Source organism: Cyrtonyx montezumae, unplaced genomic scaffold (genome assembly GCF_038088225.1).
Source record: "Cyrtonyx montezumae isolate F1298 unplaced genomic scaffold, pur_monq_1.0 scaffold_17, whole genome shotgun sequence".
Taxonomy (NCBI): domain Eukaryota; kingdom Metazoa; phylum Chordata; class Aves; order Galliformes; family Odontophoridae; genus Cyrtonyx; species Cyrtonyx montezumae.
This window is the reverse complement of record NW_027071903.1, coordinates 27,168,924-27,186,285: the sequence shown is the minus strand read 5'-3', so window position 1 is coordinate 27,186,285 and position 17,362 is coordinate 27,168,924. Positions and strand designations below refer to the sequence as shown.

Below are 17,362 nucleotides of genomic sequence, written 5' to 3'. Positions count from 1 at the left end.
CTTTGTATGGATGCTGCTGCTGCAGTGAGGCTGGGTGTAATTTTAGCAGTATTTTCTGTTACTGTTAAAGCAGCTTCATAGAAATGCATTTGTGAAGTTGCTTGTGGGTTGAGTTTTTATGAAGGCCAAGTCTGAAACTTCTTAAAGTTTAGGCTGCGATATATAGGTCATATTACTATCAGTAAAAACAATAGAATCTGCTAAAAATATAGAGCTAAGCAAAAGGCTGAATTCTAAATTATTCTCCACTCAGGGGATGTGTATATTTTTAGAGTAAAGGAATAAGTCGCTTCGGGGAAACCTCCCTTCTCTGCATTCCTTATTGCAAACAGACCCATGGTCTCCAAGGGTGTTATGTTGCTAATCCCTTATAACATGTGATGGAAGTATTTAAAAAGTGTTACAGAGCTCTGCCCCTGCTTTCTTCATGGACAGGGATGGCAGCACTGGAAGTGGGAGGCAGATTCCCATTGTGGCTGGTGAGGAAGAGGTGCAGTACATGATGTTCCTCCACAGTTGTAGCATAGCAGTCCCCTTGTAATTTAAATTGATTTTACTGAAGTATTTACAGAGTTCAGCATGCTGTCTACCTAGGAACATGCATGACAAGCCCCTGGACAATGTAAAACTTCACATATATCTTTCAAGGAAAAGAAAATAGTTTCATTTTCTCCCTTCTTGAGGCCATGTGGGGCTTTGCAAGATCACGCCTGCCTTCCTCAGCTGGCTCTGCAGTTAGATTGCTTCATCTGTGGGGTGTTGGTGAGCTACTCCCCTCAATTTTAATTCAAGTATAATGGTCAAGAATGTGTGTGGTGTTTTGTGGTGTTCCTACATGCAGTACCTGAAGTTTTTGTGTTTTTAAAAAAGTAGAGGTGGATTTAAAGGCAGCTGAAGATTGTAAAAATGGATAAAAACATAGTTCCAAAATGATAGGACCGAGAATAATTGAGGAGATTTATTTGTACGGGCAGAGAAGAGTGAATTGTGAAGAGGTTTCTCTGGCCTTTCACACAACTGCCTTCATTTGCTTTGTATGTGGATGAGATTAAATATTTTGGGGTGTTAACAATGATGTATTCTACTGCAGTATAGTTGATTTTGAATATTGTCAAAATTATGTCAAGTTCGACTATCAACGATAAAACATTTTGTATGTACTGAGAATATACTGAACGGTGCATTCAGTACATACCATTATATGTGGTAGCTTTTAAGAACAAAAAGCATAAGTAGAGGTATTTAATATATATATTTATACAAAAAGCATGCCTTGATTTGCAGTTCACTTCTCCTAAAGTTGACTCAAAGGTATGATTTGAAAATAATTTAGTTTTGCTGCCTGTAAGTGAAGTTAACTGTGCTCTAGAAGCCTTGGTGTGTATCATGCCGTGTCCTTCCAGCTCTGCATCCTCTCTGCTGTTGTGTGTGGTTTGAATTGTCTGTGTTTTGAGCAGAAACACTGGGCATGAGGCGTTCCTGGTGGTGTATAGGGGTGGGATGAGGGAAGCCACACCTCACCCCATGCAGTCACTTGTGCTGGCAGGCAGTGTGGGGCTTGGGACTTGTTCCTTTCCCCCTTCACATCTCATGCTGATTGCCTGAAGAGTAGTGCAGTTTAAATGATAGAGACTTTAATATTTCAGTAATTGTACTGTGTCTTTGCTTTGCTAGTATGGTTGGTACCCCTGCAGAGCAATCCTGGCTCCAAGCAGGCTCACAATGGTGAGCAGGAGAGCCAGCTGTATGAGGTTTGTTGGTGCTTTTGGCAGAATGTGTGGATGGGGAAAGTGAGCACACATGAGCATCCCTTCCTTAAGACAGGTATTTTAAGAAAAATTTGAGTTACAGAGTCATTGTAACACAAGGAAAAAAAGCTTTTTGCTGCCTGGTCATGTCTGGGCTTCTGGGACATTTCATCTTCTGCAGACTCATGCATCCATTTCTCCTGTCCCTCCCTATTCCAGAGAACAGCCCATCTTCACCACCAGAGCCCATGTCTTCCAAATTGACCCCAGCACGAAGAAGAACTGGGTCCCCGCAAGCAAGCAGGCTGTAACTGTTTCCTACTTCTATGACAGCACGAGAAACAGCTATCGGATTATCAGTGTGGATGGAGCCAAGGTAGGAGGCTGATGGTACCCTGGTGTGTGTACTGTGTGGAGAGCATCGTGGCTGTCAGCCCTGGCTGGCAGTAGATGTGGATGAGCTGCATTAAACACTTAAGTTGATAAATACTTGCTTTTTCTATATGTAATCCATTGTGGACACTTGTAGTGACAATTGAAAAAACATAGTGACTTAAAAGTGATTTTTCCCAAATGAACTGACCCAAACAGGATTTTATCTCCAATTAGTTTGACTTCATGGTCTTAATGTGCCAAGGGCTTTAACTGCCAACGCTGAGTCTGAAGCACAGTGCCTAAACCCACCTCCTGTGCTAGGTAAGATAACACTGACGTTTCTTTGATTAAAAAAAAAAAACACAAAAAACCTTTCTTTTTAAGGGGAGCAAGGAGGCAGATGTGTTCAGACTAGAGCTTTTGATTTAAATGCCAAGTACATATTCCATTTTGCATGGTTGAAATGTTTACAGGTTAGCACTTAATTTTCTACAGCTTTTCTACTTGGAGTTCATCAGCCTTGAGTGACAAATTAGGCATGAAGATGTTTTCCCCACATGCAGGCTTTTTTTTTTTTCCCTGACTTTGTTTTACATCCCCAGTGTTCTGGAGTATTTTCTGCAAGAATCTTCATCCTTTGGATTGAGGAGGTTGCTCAGACAACTACTGTAGTACCTTTAGAGTCTTCTTTTTCCAATTTGTCCCTCCCAAATTAACTTGAGGTGACTGCATTTCCCTAGCAGACTACAGAAGTATAAGCTGAAACATTCCACTCTTGCACAAAAATCACTGGTTATTGTTGCTGGAGTGCAAAACATAGAATAAGAAGACAAATTTACACCCTGCTTATCCATGCTCCTGCTCAGATGAGGGAGTTGAAATATTACTATCCTGGGAGAGAGCTACCTCAGAAATCATCCCTTAATAATCCATTTACATTTGTCACACTTACTTAAAATGTTTGTTTTTCTAAACACCCCCTGTGCTGTATTGGGTTATACAGTGGCTTGTGAATCAGTCAGAGCACCTGTTTAAATTGATGGCAGTGTTCACTGACATTGGTAGAGCACTGATGTATGGCCATCGTTATGCTCTGTTTGTGCTGGTGCGCTCACCTCCAGGCTCCAACAGCTGGGCTGGTGCCACATCCTGTGGCCTGTGTGGTTTGTGGGTGTGCACACATGCGTTATGAGCGATTAATAAAAAGCCAGTAATTTATGTGTGTGTCAGGGGGAAGCCACGTGCCTGCAGCCAGAGCATCCTGCCCAGGACTGCAGATAGAATGGGTGTCAGAACCCGTTCGTCTCTCCGAAAGGTACTGTCCAAAAGGAAACAACCTCCTGTTTGAGTGTGCCCTAGAATAGGGCAAGCTTTCCTCCATTAAAATTCTCCCCTGGGGCTTTCCAAGCAATGATCAATTGCTCATCACATGAATTATTCCTCTTGTATTGAGCCTGTGCTGATTAAGGAGCAGGTTGAGAAGAAACGCTGCCTGTACACTCGCCTCTGGAGAGTCCCATTTCCCAGCCTGTCCGTTTAAGAGTGCTGATGTGGAAAAAGAGGGATGTTTGTACCCAGCTAATGATAAAAGTCCCTCTTCTCCCTCACACAACTACTGCTTAGCGCTGTGACCTACTTTCCTAGCCCAAAGTGAAGCCTGGTAGTCTGTGAGGAAGAGAGCAGGCAGCATTGGTTGGCTCTGTCCTGCTTTACATGTCACTTGTTAGAATAGTCTTCGTGTGTTGGCAAGTATCAGGCAGATTAGCATCGCTGCAGGCAAAATTATCCATCTTTTAATGACAGAAAGCTGAAGCTCGAGGGAAAGAAGTGACTGGGCCTTGAGGGAAGGTGGGGATGAAGGACATGTATCTCCAACAGCTCACCATCCTTGGATGCAAAGTGCCTTCTCTAGTAGTTTTAGACAAACATGATGCACACTGACTTGCAAGGCAATGTCATTAAATCCAGAATGCAGAACAGTGCAGGGCTGCTGATGCCTGCTGGCCTTGCTGCTGCGCAGAATGTGAGGCAGCCCAGAGCAGGCTGAGTGCCCCTCGAAGGCACCACCAGCCTGGCAGGCCATGCCCAGTGCAAAATCCCTGCTGGAAGGCTTGCAGAGGCAAGCCCTGAAACGTGGCATCCATGGATTCAGAGTAGTTTGTATCCCTTTAATTCCTCTCTGTTTCCAAGCCTGGAAGAGGACAGGTTTTATAATTCCTACATCTTCTACACAAAAACAGTTGCTGTGGACAGTAGAGTGCAATTTATAGCAAAAGATTTCACAGATACCATAAATGCTTGCACTAAATGATGTTGACTGAGATATCATTGCCAAAGAAAGGGATAGATTAGCCTATCTTTTAATTACATTATAACTGACTTCTGTGTTGTCTAGAAAATAATTTCGTCATGATGTTCTAAGAAGTTTCTAGCCAGAGGCTGTTTGAACTGCGGCATAATGAATGCTGAAGGAAATGGTACAGTAAAATGCAAGAGCACACACTGATCTGGAGTTAATGAGGCAACCGAGAGACTTTGCTATATGAAGACCCCAGCTTTGTGGGCAAAAGCCAAACCTGTTGAAAAATGACAAAATACAGCAATAATGCAGGGAGAACATAAACTCAGAAGTGTCTCGTTGCTGTGTAGTGCATGGGGGAAGGCACATGCAAGGCTCCTCATTAAAAATGACCTACATTATACTGCAATTTAGAGTTTGAAAGGAGGTTGCAAAGCATGGAAATTTCTCAGGCCAGTATCCTCCAGCATCTTCTGGAATAATGCATGGCAGTGTCTTGATTAGTGGGTTTGTTTTCACTTGTTTTGAATTGGAAATATACGTTATCCAGGCAATATAGATGAAGGAGAGGATATGGAACTTGTTTCCATATAGAATTTCAGAAAGAAATATAATCCTCATTGGACCTCAGAAGTAAACTTCTGTCCTCATTTTCAAGTGTTAGAATGTTATATGCCTAGAAAACCTGCGAGTTTGACAGTATCCTTTTTATCTTTAGAGAAATAAGTTAACAAATAATGTAAAGCTGCCTTAAACATTAGTAACCAGCAATAAGCTCTATAGGGGATGCTTTGAGACTGCTGGAGCCAAGTAAACTGGTGCAGAGAGCGTCACCTCAGATGCCAGTTAGAAATTGTTTGTGGGATCTTTAATCAAGTGATTAGGAAAAAAAAATAAAATTGAAGTTCAAGCCCTAATGGATTGCAAGAGTAGTTTTGGTAAATATATGATAGGGAAAGAAGGGCTTTGTGTTTCAGAGATAATAGATGTTGATTGACACATTCCCACTCGCTGGATGATTTAAAAGTGTTTATTACCTAACAGTTGCCTTGAAGATGGAAGATACAGAGTTGGGCATAATTTTGCTAAAGTATCGAAGAGAGAGAAAGAAAAATTACTGAGCTAGAGAAGCAAAATAAGTAGGTCTGTTTCTGAAGTAAATTGCAATTATTAAGAATGACACTATGGGCAAAATTTTGCCAATCAATATTCGTACACTGTTCCCCAAAGTGAATCCAGTTCATAATACAATATGACAAAGCTGTTTACTTGCTGTTTGTGTTCTGATTGTTAAAATGCTCTTACACAAAGGTCTGTTGGGATGTGTTGTACCAGGAGGATACAGTGTGATTTGGAGAGCAGAATCAGAGCCCCAGCAGCATTTGGCAGCAGATATTTGAGCAGTAGGAATGGATGATGTGTAGATCTGCTAATATTTGGTGTATTTCTGGCTTTCTCAGTTCCTCTACCAGTTCTAATTGCTACCCACCTCTTCACGATGGTGCTTTTTCTATTCCTGTGAATGGAGGCAGAGTATCTTCTGCACATTTATAGTCAATTCTGAGTTCTACCGGTTCTGTACTCAGAGATTCAAAACAAACAATTTTCTTTGCCCGTGCAAATGAAATTATTTTAAGTCATAGTTGTTAAAAATATTCTAGGGTATTTTGCCAAAAGGTGACTCTTAGGAGCTTCCCTTCACAGGAAAAGGAATTGCGGGGTATGGTAGCACAGATGAAATTCCTTCGTGTGGCAAGTTTTTTGTGGATTTTTTTCTTTTTCTTTCATTGATGTAACTTCAGCCATTAAACCAATATCAACTCTTGCTCAGGAAAAACCTATCAAGTAATGTGGAACTGAATTGAATAGAGGCTTCCAGCAATGTGCACACTGCAACAGCTCTGCACTGCTGTGGTAGCTTTTAACTGTGCCTCTGAGACCTCGTGGATGTGACTTGTGATGGACAGGGATCCGAATGACCATGGCACACCTCTTCTTGTCACATTCAGAGAAGATGTGCTCCTCTGTGGTGGGGTGAGTGTGACCCCACAGCACTTCTGTAAGCAGATAATGGTTGTCATAATTTCGTAGTGGAATGATCGGAGGATGTTTTACTGCCTTGGATAGAAAAGATAATGGGAAGAAAAAAAAAGCAATGAAAATGACCTTAGAAAGTGAAGCATTGTCTTTTCTTCTTTCAGTGGGCGTACAGCAATCCTTAATAAAACGCAGTGATTTTCAAAGGTGTGGGTGAGCAAATATGTGTTTTGTCAAACAGACAGAGGTTCCTTTATTTCCCGTTTGGCCTGCCCTAATTTTAGTGCAGTGACCGCCTTCGAGCTGTGCCGTGTGCTGCCCAGGGCTGGCCGGGCTGCCTGCTGCTCCTCGCCTTCCTTGTGCATCGCTCTGCTGGCAGCAGTGCTGCTGTTCCCAGAGAGACCCTGCTGGTAACATCTGGTTAATTTAGCAGAAAATACTTATTCCAGCTTCACAAGACTTTTTTTCACCGCCAAGTAACTGAGATGGAGATTTATTTTTTTTTTTTCCAGGACTTTTCCTGTTGTGTTCTTCTTGCCCTTCATCCCATTTCTTCCAGGATTCTTCTCTGGGTGTCCCAAAAGGACTGCCCACCATAAAATGAAGGGGCATGAGCGCAGTGTTATATATGCCTCTGTTACTGAAAGCCAACGAGAAAAGTTCCTTTCAACAAAAAGGCAGCATGTCACCCACCCACTGCTGTTTAATGAGCCCCAAAAGTGTCCCAGCTCCAAAGGAAAGGCAGTGGGCAGACAGACAGGCCTTGAGCTCTTGGGGTCCAAGTGAGGCAGTGTTTTTCATCCAGAAACCTTCCTATGCCAATAGATTTCCATTGCTCAACTAGCGCTCTGCTGTAATACAGAAAAATGAGCATATTTGATGGCTTTCATCATCTCTTTACCCCTATCATGGTATGTTAAGTATTTCATGAACTATTGGAACCAACTTCACCATGATTATTAGTACTGGAGATTATACTGGAGCCATAACAGAGTAATTCCAACAAATGGAACTAATTAACCCCCCGCATCAAAAGAGCATCTTTTGAAATATGAAAACACAGTATAGAATATAATTTTAATGCACAATCCTGTTTTCCAGTGTGCACATTTTGTTTATATGTATAACAGACATCTCACTGTTTTTATGCTAGTGTGATGACTAATGAGAAAAAACATTAGTTGTGGCTTTATGATCTTTAAGTATGGTAAATATAATGTAGAAAAGTACTTTGCCACTGAGACAGAGCAACTATAATAATACCTGTGTGTATATATTGAACTGCTGCAAATCCATATTACAGCCTTTAGAATGATTTGGTGCTGTTTTATCTACTGCTTGGTAAGGCAGCTGCAGTAGGGCTCCTCCCACTTCAGACTTCCGAACTGGAGGTGGAGGTGGGTGCTCATCTACCAGGCAGGTTTTAGCACCAACTGGACTATACAAAGTGCTTTGGCACTGATGCTGGAAGAGTCTCTGACCACTTCTCACTGACCCTTTTGTGCTGTAAGTAATGAAGCTGGATGGGGCTGCTCTCTGAGAGGCAGCTGCTCTGCATGCAGTGATGCTCTCCTTAGTTATGTGTGATGAGTGGATTAGGAGCAGGGGAACATCTGTCCTGCCCTGGGTCATAACTCACCTGGTTCATCCAAGCTGTGGTTCTCATTCAGTGAAACTAATTAATATTTTTTCCATGCTAGTTTTAATTTCTGTTTCACAATTCCATTTAGTGATGTAGCAGAGTCGTGGTGAGCATGTAGTAGTGGTAGTTCATTGTGAAGGACTCCAGGAGGGGCTCTCAATTTAAGAGAGTCTTTCTACCACACAGGAGATGCAAATCATTCAGCCTGTGGAGTAGCACGGAGAAGTGTGACTTCTGGGGTGATACCAGGAAAATGCCTGTGATAATCTGTCAGGCAGTAAGCTGATAGCTGAAGCAGGACAGATGCAAATAGAAAATAAAATACACATTTTAAAGATCAATAGTTTTGTGCAGCCAACACACTGAGGTATGCAACAGATCCTTCTGCTGCAGAATCCAAGGCTTCGTATTCTTCTCAAATAAATTTTGAAATAAGAGTGAATGAAATTAAGTGAAAATGACAATCCCCAATGATCTTTAAATATTAACGTTATCTGTGTTTATGGTGTACTTGAGGTTTTGTTTCTCTCTAGACATTAAAATAACTTGACTATATTTTCTTTGATGTTTGGTAGTGAGGAAATGCAGCATTAAAGGGGATGCAGAGCTGTCAGCCAAGCGTGGGACTGCCCGCAAGCATCATCCTTTGTTTGCTCAAGGTGATATCAAGTATTCAGAAATTCAGAAGGAGGGGTGGTGTGGGATCTCATCACTGGGAAGATGATATGTAGCCTGGAGTTGTGTCTGCAGAAGTTTCCAGCCACTGCTGATGCTGTTTGAGGTGGTAGAGCAGGTGTTGTGGGGTGTGCTTGTGCAAGTACGTCCCTGAGTGTTCAGAAGGAGTAACTGCTTAACTGCAGGAGTTATTTCTGAATTGCTGATAGCAGTGGAGATGAGCTGGGAATGGAGGGAAACATTAAAAATGTTTGTGCAAACAAGACCCAGGGCTGCAAGAGAAAGAGAGCTTGTCAAATGCTGGGAAATGGAGCAAAGTAAATACCAGGAAATGTGGTGGGTCCCTTGAGACTGCATCAGCCAGAAGTCCTGAGCATCTGCTGAGGATGGGATTTGGGTAGAGCTGTACAGCTTGCATCACTGAAGTGTTTCTGTATTAATCTCTTTCCAAGTTATTACACTTGAAATGTGAAAAATCCTTTGCTTGTTGTCTGGTTTATTTCTGGAAGAAGTCTTCCAGAAGCCAGTTAGTGAGCTCGGGAGAGCAGAAAACAAAGTGCCAGCAACTAATCTTTGACAAAAGAATGGGAAGCATACCTGCTGCTGCTTGATCCTGCCTGGCAGGTACAGCGCACGTGTTTGTGCCCCCAGCTCCGTGGAGAGACCACACAACTGAACCAGTGCTGCAGAAACCTATTCATTAATACAATTTACAGAGAAAAAAAAATGCATACTAGAGGATTTCTGGTTGTACCAGCAAATATGGAACCTTCTATCTTGGATAGATTTTCCTCTCCGTAAAGCTTCTTGTAAAAGCTCAGTTTCAGGTCGTGGTCCTTGATCTTAACAGAGCTTTTGAAGAATCTGTAAAAAAAATCCGAGGGGAAAATGATCCATATTTGTAATTAGATAAGATAAAATTAAGGTTTTTAGTATCATTGTCCTCACAGGCACAACATGGAAGAGTTTGCAGATGCTTTCCCTTATCTTTTTTGTTTCATTAGTTAAGCAAAGCAAAACTCTTGCAGCAGGCATATTTTTTACACAGCCAAAATTTTTCACACTTGCTCACCAAAGCTCAGGGAGTGTGGTGGTGCTGTTCAGTTTCGGGATAGGTTTTGCAGTGTGCTTTTTCCTCCAAGTTTTTTGTTTTGTTTTTTTAATTGTTTTTGTTTGTTTAAGTTCAGCTACTGAAAGTAATGAATCCGTGGTTTATGGAGCTCTAAGAAATGCTTTTCCCATGAAACAGCTGCATCTATTGTTTGTTCCCTCCTCCTTGTTGTAGTGCCAGAGGTACCTAATACCTGGAAAAATCCCCATTAGATTTAATGTATCAAACATGCTAATCGAGTAATGCCAGATGGAGTTTATTTATAAACGACACTGCATTGTGTGCTCTTAAAACTTGAGCATCAAGCATAATTCAATGCAATATTTTTCTGTTTTATTAAGCAAACAAAACCCCAACGCGTTTCTCCTTCCTTGATTCTGTGGCGTTACATTCAATGGCACTGTAGTTGTTAGAGGGAAAATCAGAAGTAGTATAAAAGGCTTTCAACTTCTAAACGCTAGATAATTTTGAAAGCTGATTCTCTTTGGATGCTCTAACCTCCACTTACCTTTATTTTCTAACAGCAAAATAAGCCATCAGGTGTCTCTGAGAATGGATGGGGGTTGTTATTTTATGTTATTCCATGGCTACTTCATATCTTCAGTTAGGTTATAATATTGCTTTTGAGTGTTGCAGGACCTAATAGCACCTGTCAGGCTATCTTCTAGCAATGACTGTGTCTGGGTGCTTCAGAAGATGCCAAGCAGGTTCTGTCATCTGCCAAGAGTAACATACCTGTCCTTCTTGGTTGTTCCTCATTCCAAAGGGCAGTTTTTTCCATGTTTCAGAGAGGCAGAGATACCCTGTCTCACTGCCAGCTGCTTACTGAGGTGTGTAGGCTGCCATTTAGAATAGAGGAGTCTTTAAGTATGACCATGGTCTTATCATTCCACCCATGTCATATTGCTCGTGTCCTGTAGCCCTGCTTCAGGCTGCTGGCATCTGTCTCTCAGGCATCATCTCAGCCTGGTCTTTAAAAGCAGTGTTGGTCATCTTTTCTTTGTTTGGCTCATTCAGTTTCTGCATCTTTAACTGTACCTACCTTCTGCAGGTGTTTTTGTTATGTGTACATGCTTGGGGTCCTGGGATAAGTCCTTGTCTGACCTCTGTGCAGGGTCTTCAGGATAAAGAGAAGGAAATGAGGCTGTGATGAAGCTTTGAGGCTGCAGACAGCTTAAATGCTTCATGTGGATTCAGTTACACTCTATGCAAATACTACATGCTTATATGAGATCCCCCGAAGCACAGATGTGAGACAACTATGTGGTTGTTTTTTTTTTTTTTTCTGTATCTGTAAGTAAAGCAACCTTCTCCCCATTCTATTTGTAGTCACCAGGAAGAAATAACATCTTCACTGAATTCTTCTTCACGTCTCTGGAAAGTTAGAAATGTTGTTTCTCACCTTGCAATAACACACAGGTTTATCAGTTTGTACGTTTTATGAGACGTTGCATGAAATTCCTGGGTGACAATTTGTTCTAGAGCAGAGGGGCTGGAAAGCAGTGCTGTAGCTTTGCTTCAAGAAGCAGCAGCTGGTGCTGAGCCGGGTGGTGGGTGGATGTGTATGCTGTGCTGAAAAGGAAAAGAAATTCTCATCAGATGTCAAAGCAAAAATAGGAGACTTTAGAGATTTAGACTGGGTGGAGGAGGTGGGAAACCAACTCCGCAGAGATGTTAATTACTTCAGGAAGAAAAAGCACAATGGAGTAGGTGTAGCAGGAGGTTTACTTAATAGAATTCACATCGCTGTGAACCCACTTTTGTTGCATTTGGACAGGTTCACAATGAGGACTTTACAACAGAAATAGTTTAGTAGAGGAAAAACAGTTACTAGTCTTTATATTTAGGGGGAGAGGGCTTTTAATTTTTACATATTTTCTCATATAGGAGGTCAAGTGCTACTTCTACCTATATGTCATACGTGGCTTTGGATTTGTTGCTTTATGGGGTTAAAAATGCACAGCCCTGGGGTTGCAGAGTGGAACTGTAGGGAAAAGAGAGAAATGCAATTGTAGAAATGGCCCTTATTCCCACAAAGCAGCAGCAGCAGCAGCACGTGAGGGTTGTGGATCACTGTGGGTTCCCTTCCATGCTTGCTTTCTTAGCATCGAATGTTATGGATGCTTCTGAAATCTGTCTGGGTGGCATAGTCCTGGTTACCTGACTGACCTGGCAGTTGTCTCCTGCCCACTGCTGCACACAAGTGATGGAGCAGAGCAGGAAGAATGGCAGAACGGAGACATTGTGTTCTCTTTGGCATGTTGATGGTGCTCCCAGTCTGCTCAGCCTACCCCAGCTGGAACACGGCCTGTGTGGGAGATGCAGCAGATAAGGCAAAGTTCAAATATGTAGATGCTGCTTTTAGTTTTCCCAGGATTTTTTTTTTCCTTTCTTTCTGAAAGACCTTCCACAGAGTCTTAGCAGAAAGGGTGGGGAGAAAGATTTCATCATATCTACTGGCCCTGATTTGTTAGACAGCTGTAATTATTCCTCCTACATTACAGTTTCGCTGTTTTGGTCAAGGGCTGTTCATTTTTCCATTCCAGTTTCTTGTTGTGAGTGTGTCTTTGTGCTACTCTTGATCCCATTTGGAAGCTGGCGACCCCCCGTTACCTTTTTGCTAACCCTGTCATGGCTAATGGCATGGATGTGTGGGTGTGTGCTGCCTTCATAGGCCAGAACAGAGATGATCTGATGTCATGAGGTCACAGGTGAGTGGTTTGTTTCTGCAATTCAATGTGCACCTGCTGGTATAGGCTCCAGGTTGCAGTAGCTTCTTTGTTTTGTTCAGGAGATGAAGAGCTCTAAGCTTCTCACAGAGTTTAGCACCTTTCTCTCCATGTCATTTCACTCACATAATATGCAGTTTGTTTTCTTAGACCAATGATTTATTGGTGAAAGACATTTCGTTTCAGTCTAGCCATTAGCAAAGGGTGGTAGATAGTTCAAATCATGGAAATGTAGATAGATAAATTCCACAAGGGAGATGCTGAATATGTGAGGTAGAGGGAGAATTTCTCTGCAAACCCATCCCTTTCCCTTCGTCTTCACGTCTGGGGTCACAAGTGCTTCTGATTCACATAGGCTTGATGAGCTGGAAGAACCCGCTGAGCCTGTGATAGCTGCAGCCTGAGGACTGGCAGCTCCCTGCCCTCATCAATTCTGTTTTTAGACTGAGTTACATCTTTACTGAAGATTAGCAGCCTGGTGGGTTGAGGAAATTAAATTTCACAAGGGCTGCAAACTGGAAAGCACATATTGAGAGGTGTGAAAATGAAATGGGGAGGTTTTAATGTAGTGACTTCTTAATGAGAAGGTACTATGCCCTTGAGCCTTAGGGTTTTTCTGGAGGTGAAGTTGCTTCAGAACAGCAGATGATGTGAATTTAAAGGGGAAATTCCAGAATGATTCTTAATCTGGTGAACTGGGACTTTGGTCTCAGGATAAGGGACGAGATTATTTCTGTCCCATTTCTGATTTGATTTAGTGCAGTTCTGAAACATATTGGCTAATCAAACTACTCCACAGCTCTTCAGTCTGTTCCCAGGTAGAAAGGTTTGCCAGAGCTGGCTGTGTGGGTTGGCGTCCTCTTGGTGGGTGTCCCTGTTGAGGAAATGTCCCAGTGCTGCTCAGGGCACACTGGTGGCTTTGCCAGATGCTCACAGCCATTGGCTCTCTCCTCTTGGGGCTGAGCCTGCTCCCATCTATGCTTCTACTTCTGGAAACCTAACATGATGCTGCCAGGATGTCCCAAGCTGCTGGTAGCCCTTGGCTGCTCCAGCACCATTCTGCGTGGGCTCCTGTGCATGTGTTAACCTCACCTTGACTTGAGCAAATGCCTTTCAGGTTTGACACCAGCACGATTTGGTGATAAGGGTAATATGGGAAGGACCCTTTAAATACTCTAAGCGTCCTCCGCAATAAAAGGTGGCTGTGTGTACGTACACCATTCATAGATCATGAGTGATTCGGGCTGCCAGTACAACTTCTTCTACCCAGGTCATCTTATGACCTCTCTGCTTGTTTTATTTGGCAGCTTTTCTCTGTGAGAAGGCAGTAGGGTGGGTGTGTTTCAGCCTGCAAGGGCTCTGCCCTGCACCACTTTATTTACCTGACTTTTGTCTGATGAATGTGCCCTGTGTGTGCGTTCCTAAACATCTCGAGTCATTTCTGGTTGACAGAGTGCTACCTCGTACTGTAAAAATTATTCAGTGTCATCTTTAAATAAAAATTTAGATCTGTCAGAATTGTTTTTCTCTCAGAGGAAGTGAAATTAGTCTGAGATTTTGTTTGGCTTATGCGGACGTAGCAGGAATGTTTGCCATCTGACGTGCTGGCATCTAGATGAGAGCAAAGGCAGATTTTTTTTTAACCACATGTAGACAACTCAGCCAGCGTGATGAATGAGTTTATTATTCTGTAAGGTGCTTATTACATTATGCTCCTCTTTGCCTTTGTCTGCAGGGAGAACACATTAACTGCTTCAGGGACTGATGGCAGCTCTTTAGAGCTGTTTGTCTTTGAAGCTGCTACCCTGGGTGGCAGTCCCCACATTTATCTGGGGTTTTGATACGATCAGAATTCCATCATGTGTGTTATAAGAATGAGGTCCAATGCAAAGCTGCTTCATAAGAGCACATCTGAATGATGAGTGGACTCTTCTTATACGACTGTGGTAATGGATTGTGGGAAGCCTTCCCACAGCTCTGTGGCTTTGGTTGGGATAGTGTTGACTTTCTTTGTAGAGGCCTGTATGGTGCTATGTTTTGGGTTCTTGATGAAAATAGTGTACCTCACATCGCTGTGTTGTTCCCTGTCTCCTGTCTGTTTCCATATAGCTTTTTTCCTCAGGTTTCCACTTGTCTGTGGTGTCTGGGGCATCTGACTCACTGAGGAGGGCTGAAAAGAAACTAGAACTGGCTTCCAAGCAGTCTCACTAATTGCAGCTTTTTATAAATATAGCAGATGAACTGTCAGTTTCTTGGAGGTGTGTGATCACCACAACCTTCCCTTGGATTCTGTGCTGGTTATAGAAAAAGCCTCTAAGGTGCTAAGCTATTGTATTTCATCTCATTGCTCAATCAGTTGCTTTGTGTTATAGTTTGTAGTCTTCATTATTCCTCTTACCATTTCTTTGATGTTGGACTGTGGTCTAAAAATTCTCTTTGGTGTTTTCATATTTCTATTTTCTAAATGTTTATGTTAGGAATTTATTACTCTCATTGTCAGCTTCCTGTGGAGGAGGTTCTTGCCTTTCAGTGAGAGGAGTCATTTTATTAGTTTTTCACCAAAAGATGTCTAATATGATAGGCACAGTAGGACTGAAATAATACTTTTTATCACTTGAAATTGATGGTTGTTTCAGAGCTTCTAAAATAAATTCAATAACTCAATAAGCCGAATATGTTTAAGTAGATTACCTGTCTGATGTAGGATATACATATAGCACTTTTTTTAATGTTTTTGGAAAACATCCCAATTTCTCTTGTTTGGCTATAGATTTCCCTCCCTTTCTTGTGACTCACTGTGTCATCCAATCCTCCTATTGTCATCCTCCCTCTGAATTGTCAAAACCATACATAAAATCTTTGAAGTCTTTGGTTTTCTTTTAATTTAAATCACTGGAATTGAGCTTAGGTTTTTATATTGGCCTCCTTTCTGCTGCGTGGCTCAGATGGAATGGAGCACATCTGGACAGCTTTCCTTATGCCTCCTCCTACGAGACAGGCATACAAAACCACACTTCACCTCCAGAAGTTCATTTCTACTCAGCTTATGTCAGCCAGCACTGGCTGAAGAAGAATCACCTCTTCCCCCTTCTCATCCCGATTCTTCCTAGTAAAAACAATGAAATAGAATTTACGAGCATCAGCCACCTTGCCCTGCCCTGCTTTCATCCTTTTGGTGAGAAGCTTCAAGCAGCAGTGATTTCATACTGCTTTTGAGCTTGGTCTGGATCAACTCATTGTGTGACGAAGTCAGTTCTGTGCACATGGCAGGGAATTGTACACTTGTTGGGAAGTGATGACACAGAGCATGAAGAACCAGTGGAGATGAACAGGTTTCTCAGAAGGAAAATAAAAGCATCCACACAGAGGGCAGAAGTTAGGGAGGGGATGGAGGCAAGGAGTGTTCTTTTCTCTGGTAAATTTAATTCACGCTTTTTGCTAAATGTAAATGATAGCTTAGGAAAAATCTGCTTGGAATACCTAGCAAATAACGTTGCCAGGATACTTCCTGATCATGTTAATTAAGCTGTCCCACGGATTTGGCTTAATTACTGCATAATTTGCATATTGGAAATGATCGTACATGTTACTAAAGAAGGCTTCTGTTCTGCTAGCAGGAAGACTGTTGTTCATGAATTCATTTTCAAGGGAAGGAGTCTCTAGGCTCATATAATGATGTATCTTGAAAATAAAGTTGAGATTTTTGATAATGAACTGGCATGTATATCTCATTCCTTTTTTGTATGGTTATGCTTTGTGCTTTTCCTACCAAGTTCCTGAGAGACCGTGTCCCGGTGGCCTTCCTCTTGTTGGCCATTTCTTTGATCACAAGAACTACTGCTGCTTTCAAGGCTGCTGAATCAGATATCAGTCCGTGTGAAAGTGGCAGAATATTAAAAAAAGACACTTACTTTTGAAACTGCATGAGTACTGTTGGTGATGTAACTTACTGCTCTCCCTGGTTAAGCTCGCTGTTAAACTATAATTTGTATGCTTCCATGCTGGAAGAAGTGGGGTCAATTCCACGTTTCTGCCAGGGTCATTTTATACCTCCTGTCCCTGCTTTGAGTTCTGTGGTGTTGAACTGCAGGACTGTGTTGGTACTAAGGAAATAAGATAAAACATCACAGTTCCTGCATCAAGTAAGACAATATGTGAAATGTATGTTTTGGGAAAAATGACTGGGAATACTGCAGCTTCTCTGTTCACTGCTGATTGCTTTGAATTATACGGTTGCTAGGTTATAAATTTCTGATGTGGCTTCTTTTTAATTCTTATCTTATCTGTTTCTAAACAGGTGATCATAAACAGCACAATCACCCCCAACATGACCTTCACTAAAACCTCGCAGAAGTTCGGCCAGTGGGCGGACAGCAGAGCCAACACTGTGTTTGGGTTGGGCTTTCCCTCTGAGCAGCAGCTGTCCAAGGTAACGGGACTCCTAGGCAGTTTTGTTTGCTGAGAGTGAAGAAGTGCATGTACCCATCCAGCATCTTCCAGTCTGCATGTTTCCGCACATCCTTTTCATCCACCCACATCGATCATATCCTATAACTTGCTAGTATCTCTGTGTGCAGAAGCAGGCTGCATTGCAAACTCTGTGGTCAAAACTATAAATTTGATTTCCACACCCCAGTGTGGTTGAAAACGTTTGCAATTCCAGATGCTCACAGAGCTGCGAAGCCAAGAGGGACCAGGGCTGCATCTCCTTGAGCTGCCCTGACCCTGGTATCAGTGCAGCGCAGC

The 17,362-nt window shown here is 42.3% G+C and overlaps 1 protein-coding gene across 1 annotated transcript in view; it reads left to right on the top strand.

Annotated features, from left to right (window-relative positions):
- Nucleotides 1–17,362, top strand: part of HOMER2 (homer scaffold protein 2) — a 48,986-nt gene that overhangs the window by 17,288 nt on the left and 14,336 nt on the right. Inside the window, exons 2-3 of the mRNA XM_065733947.1 lie at nucleotides 1,968–2,124; nucleotides 16,914–17,045. Coding sequence (XP_065590019.1) covers nucleotides 1,968–2,124; nucleotides 16,914–17,045 — 289 coding nt within the window. The remainder of the gene's footprint in view (nucleotides 1–1,967; nucleotides 2,125–16,913; nucleotides 17,046–17,362) is intronic.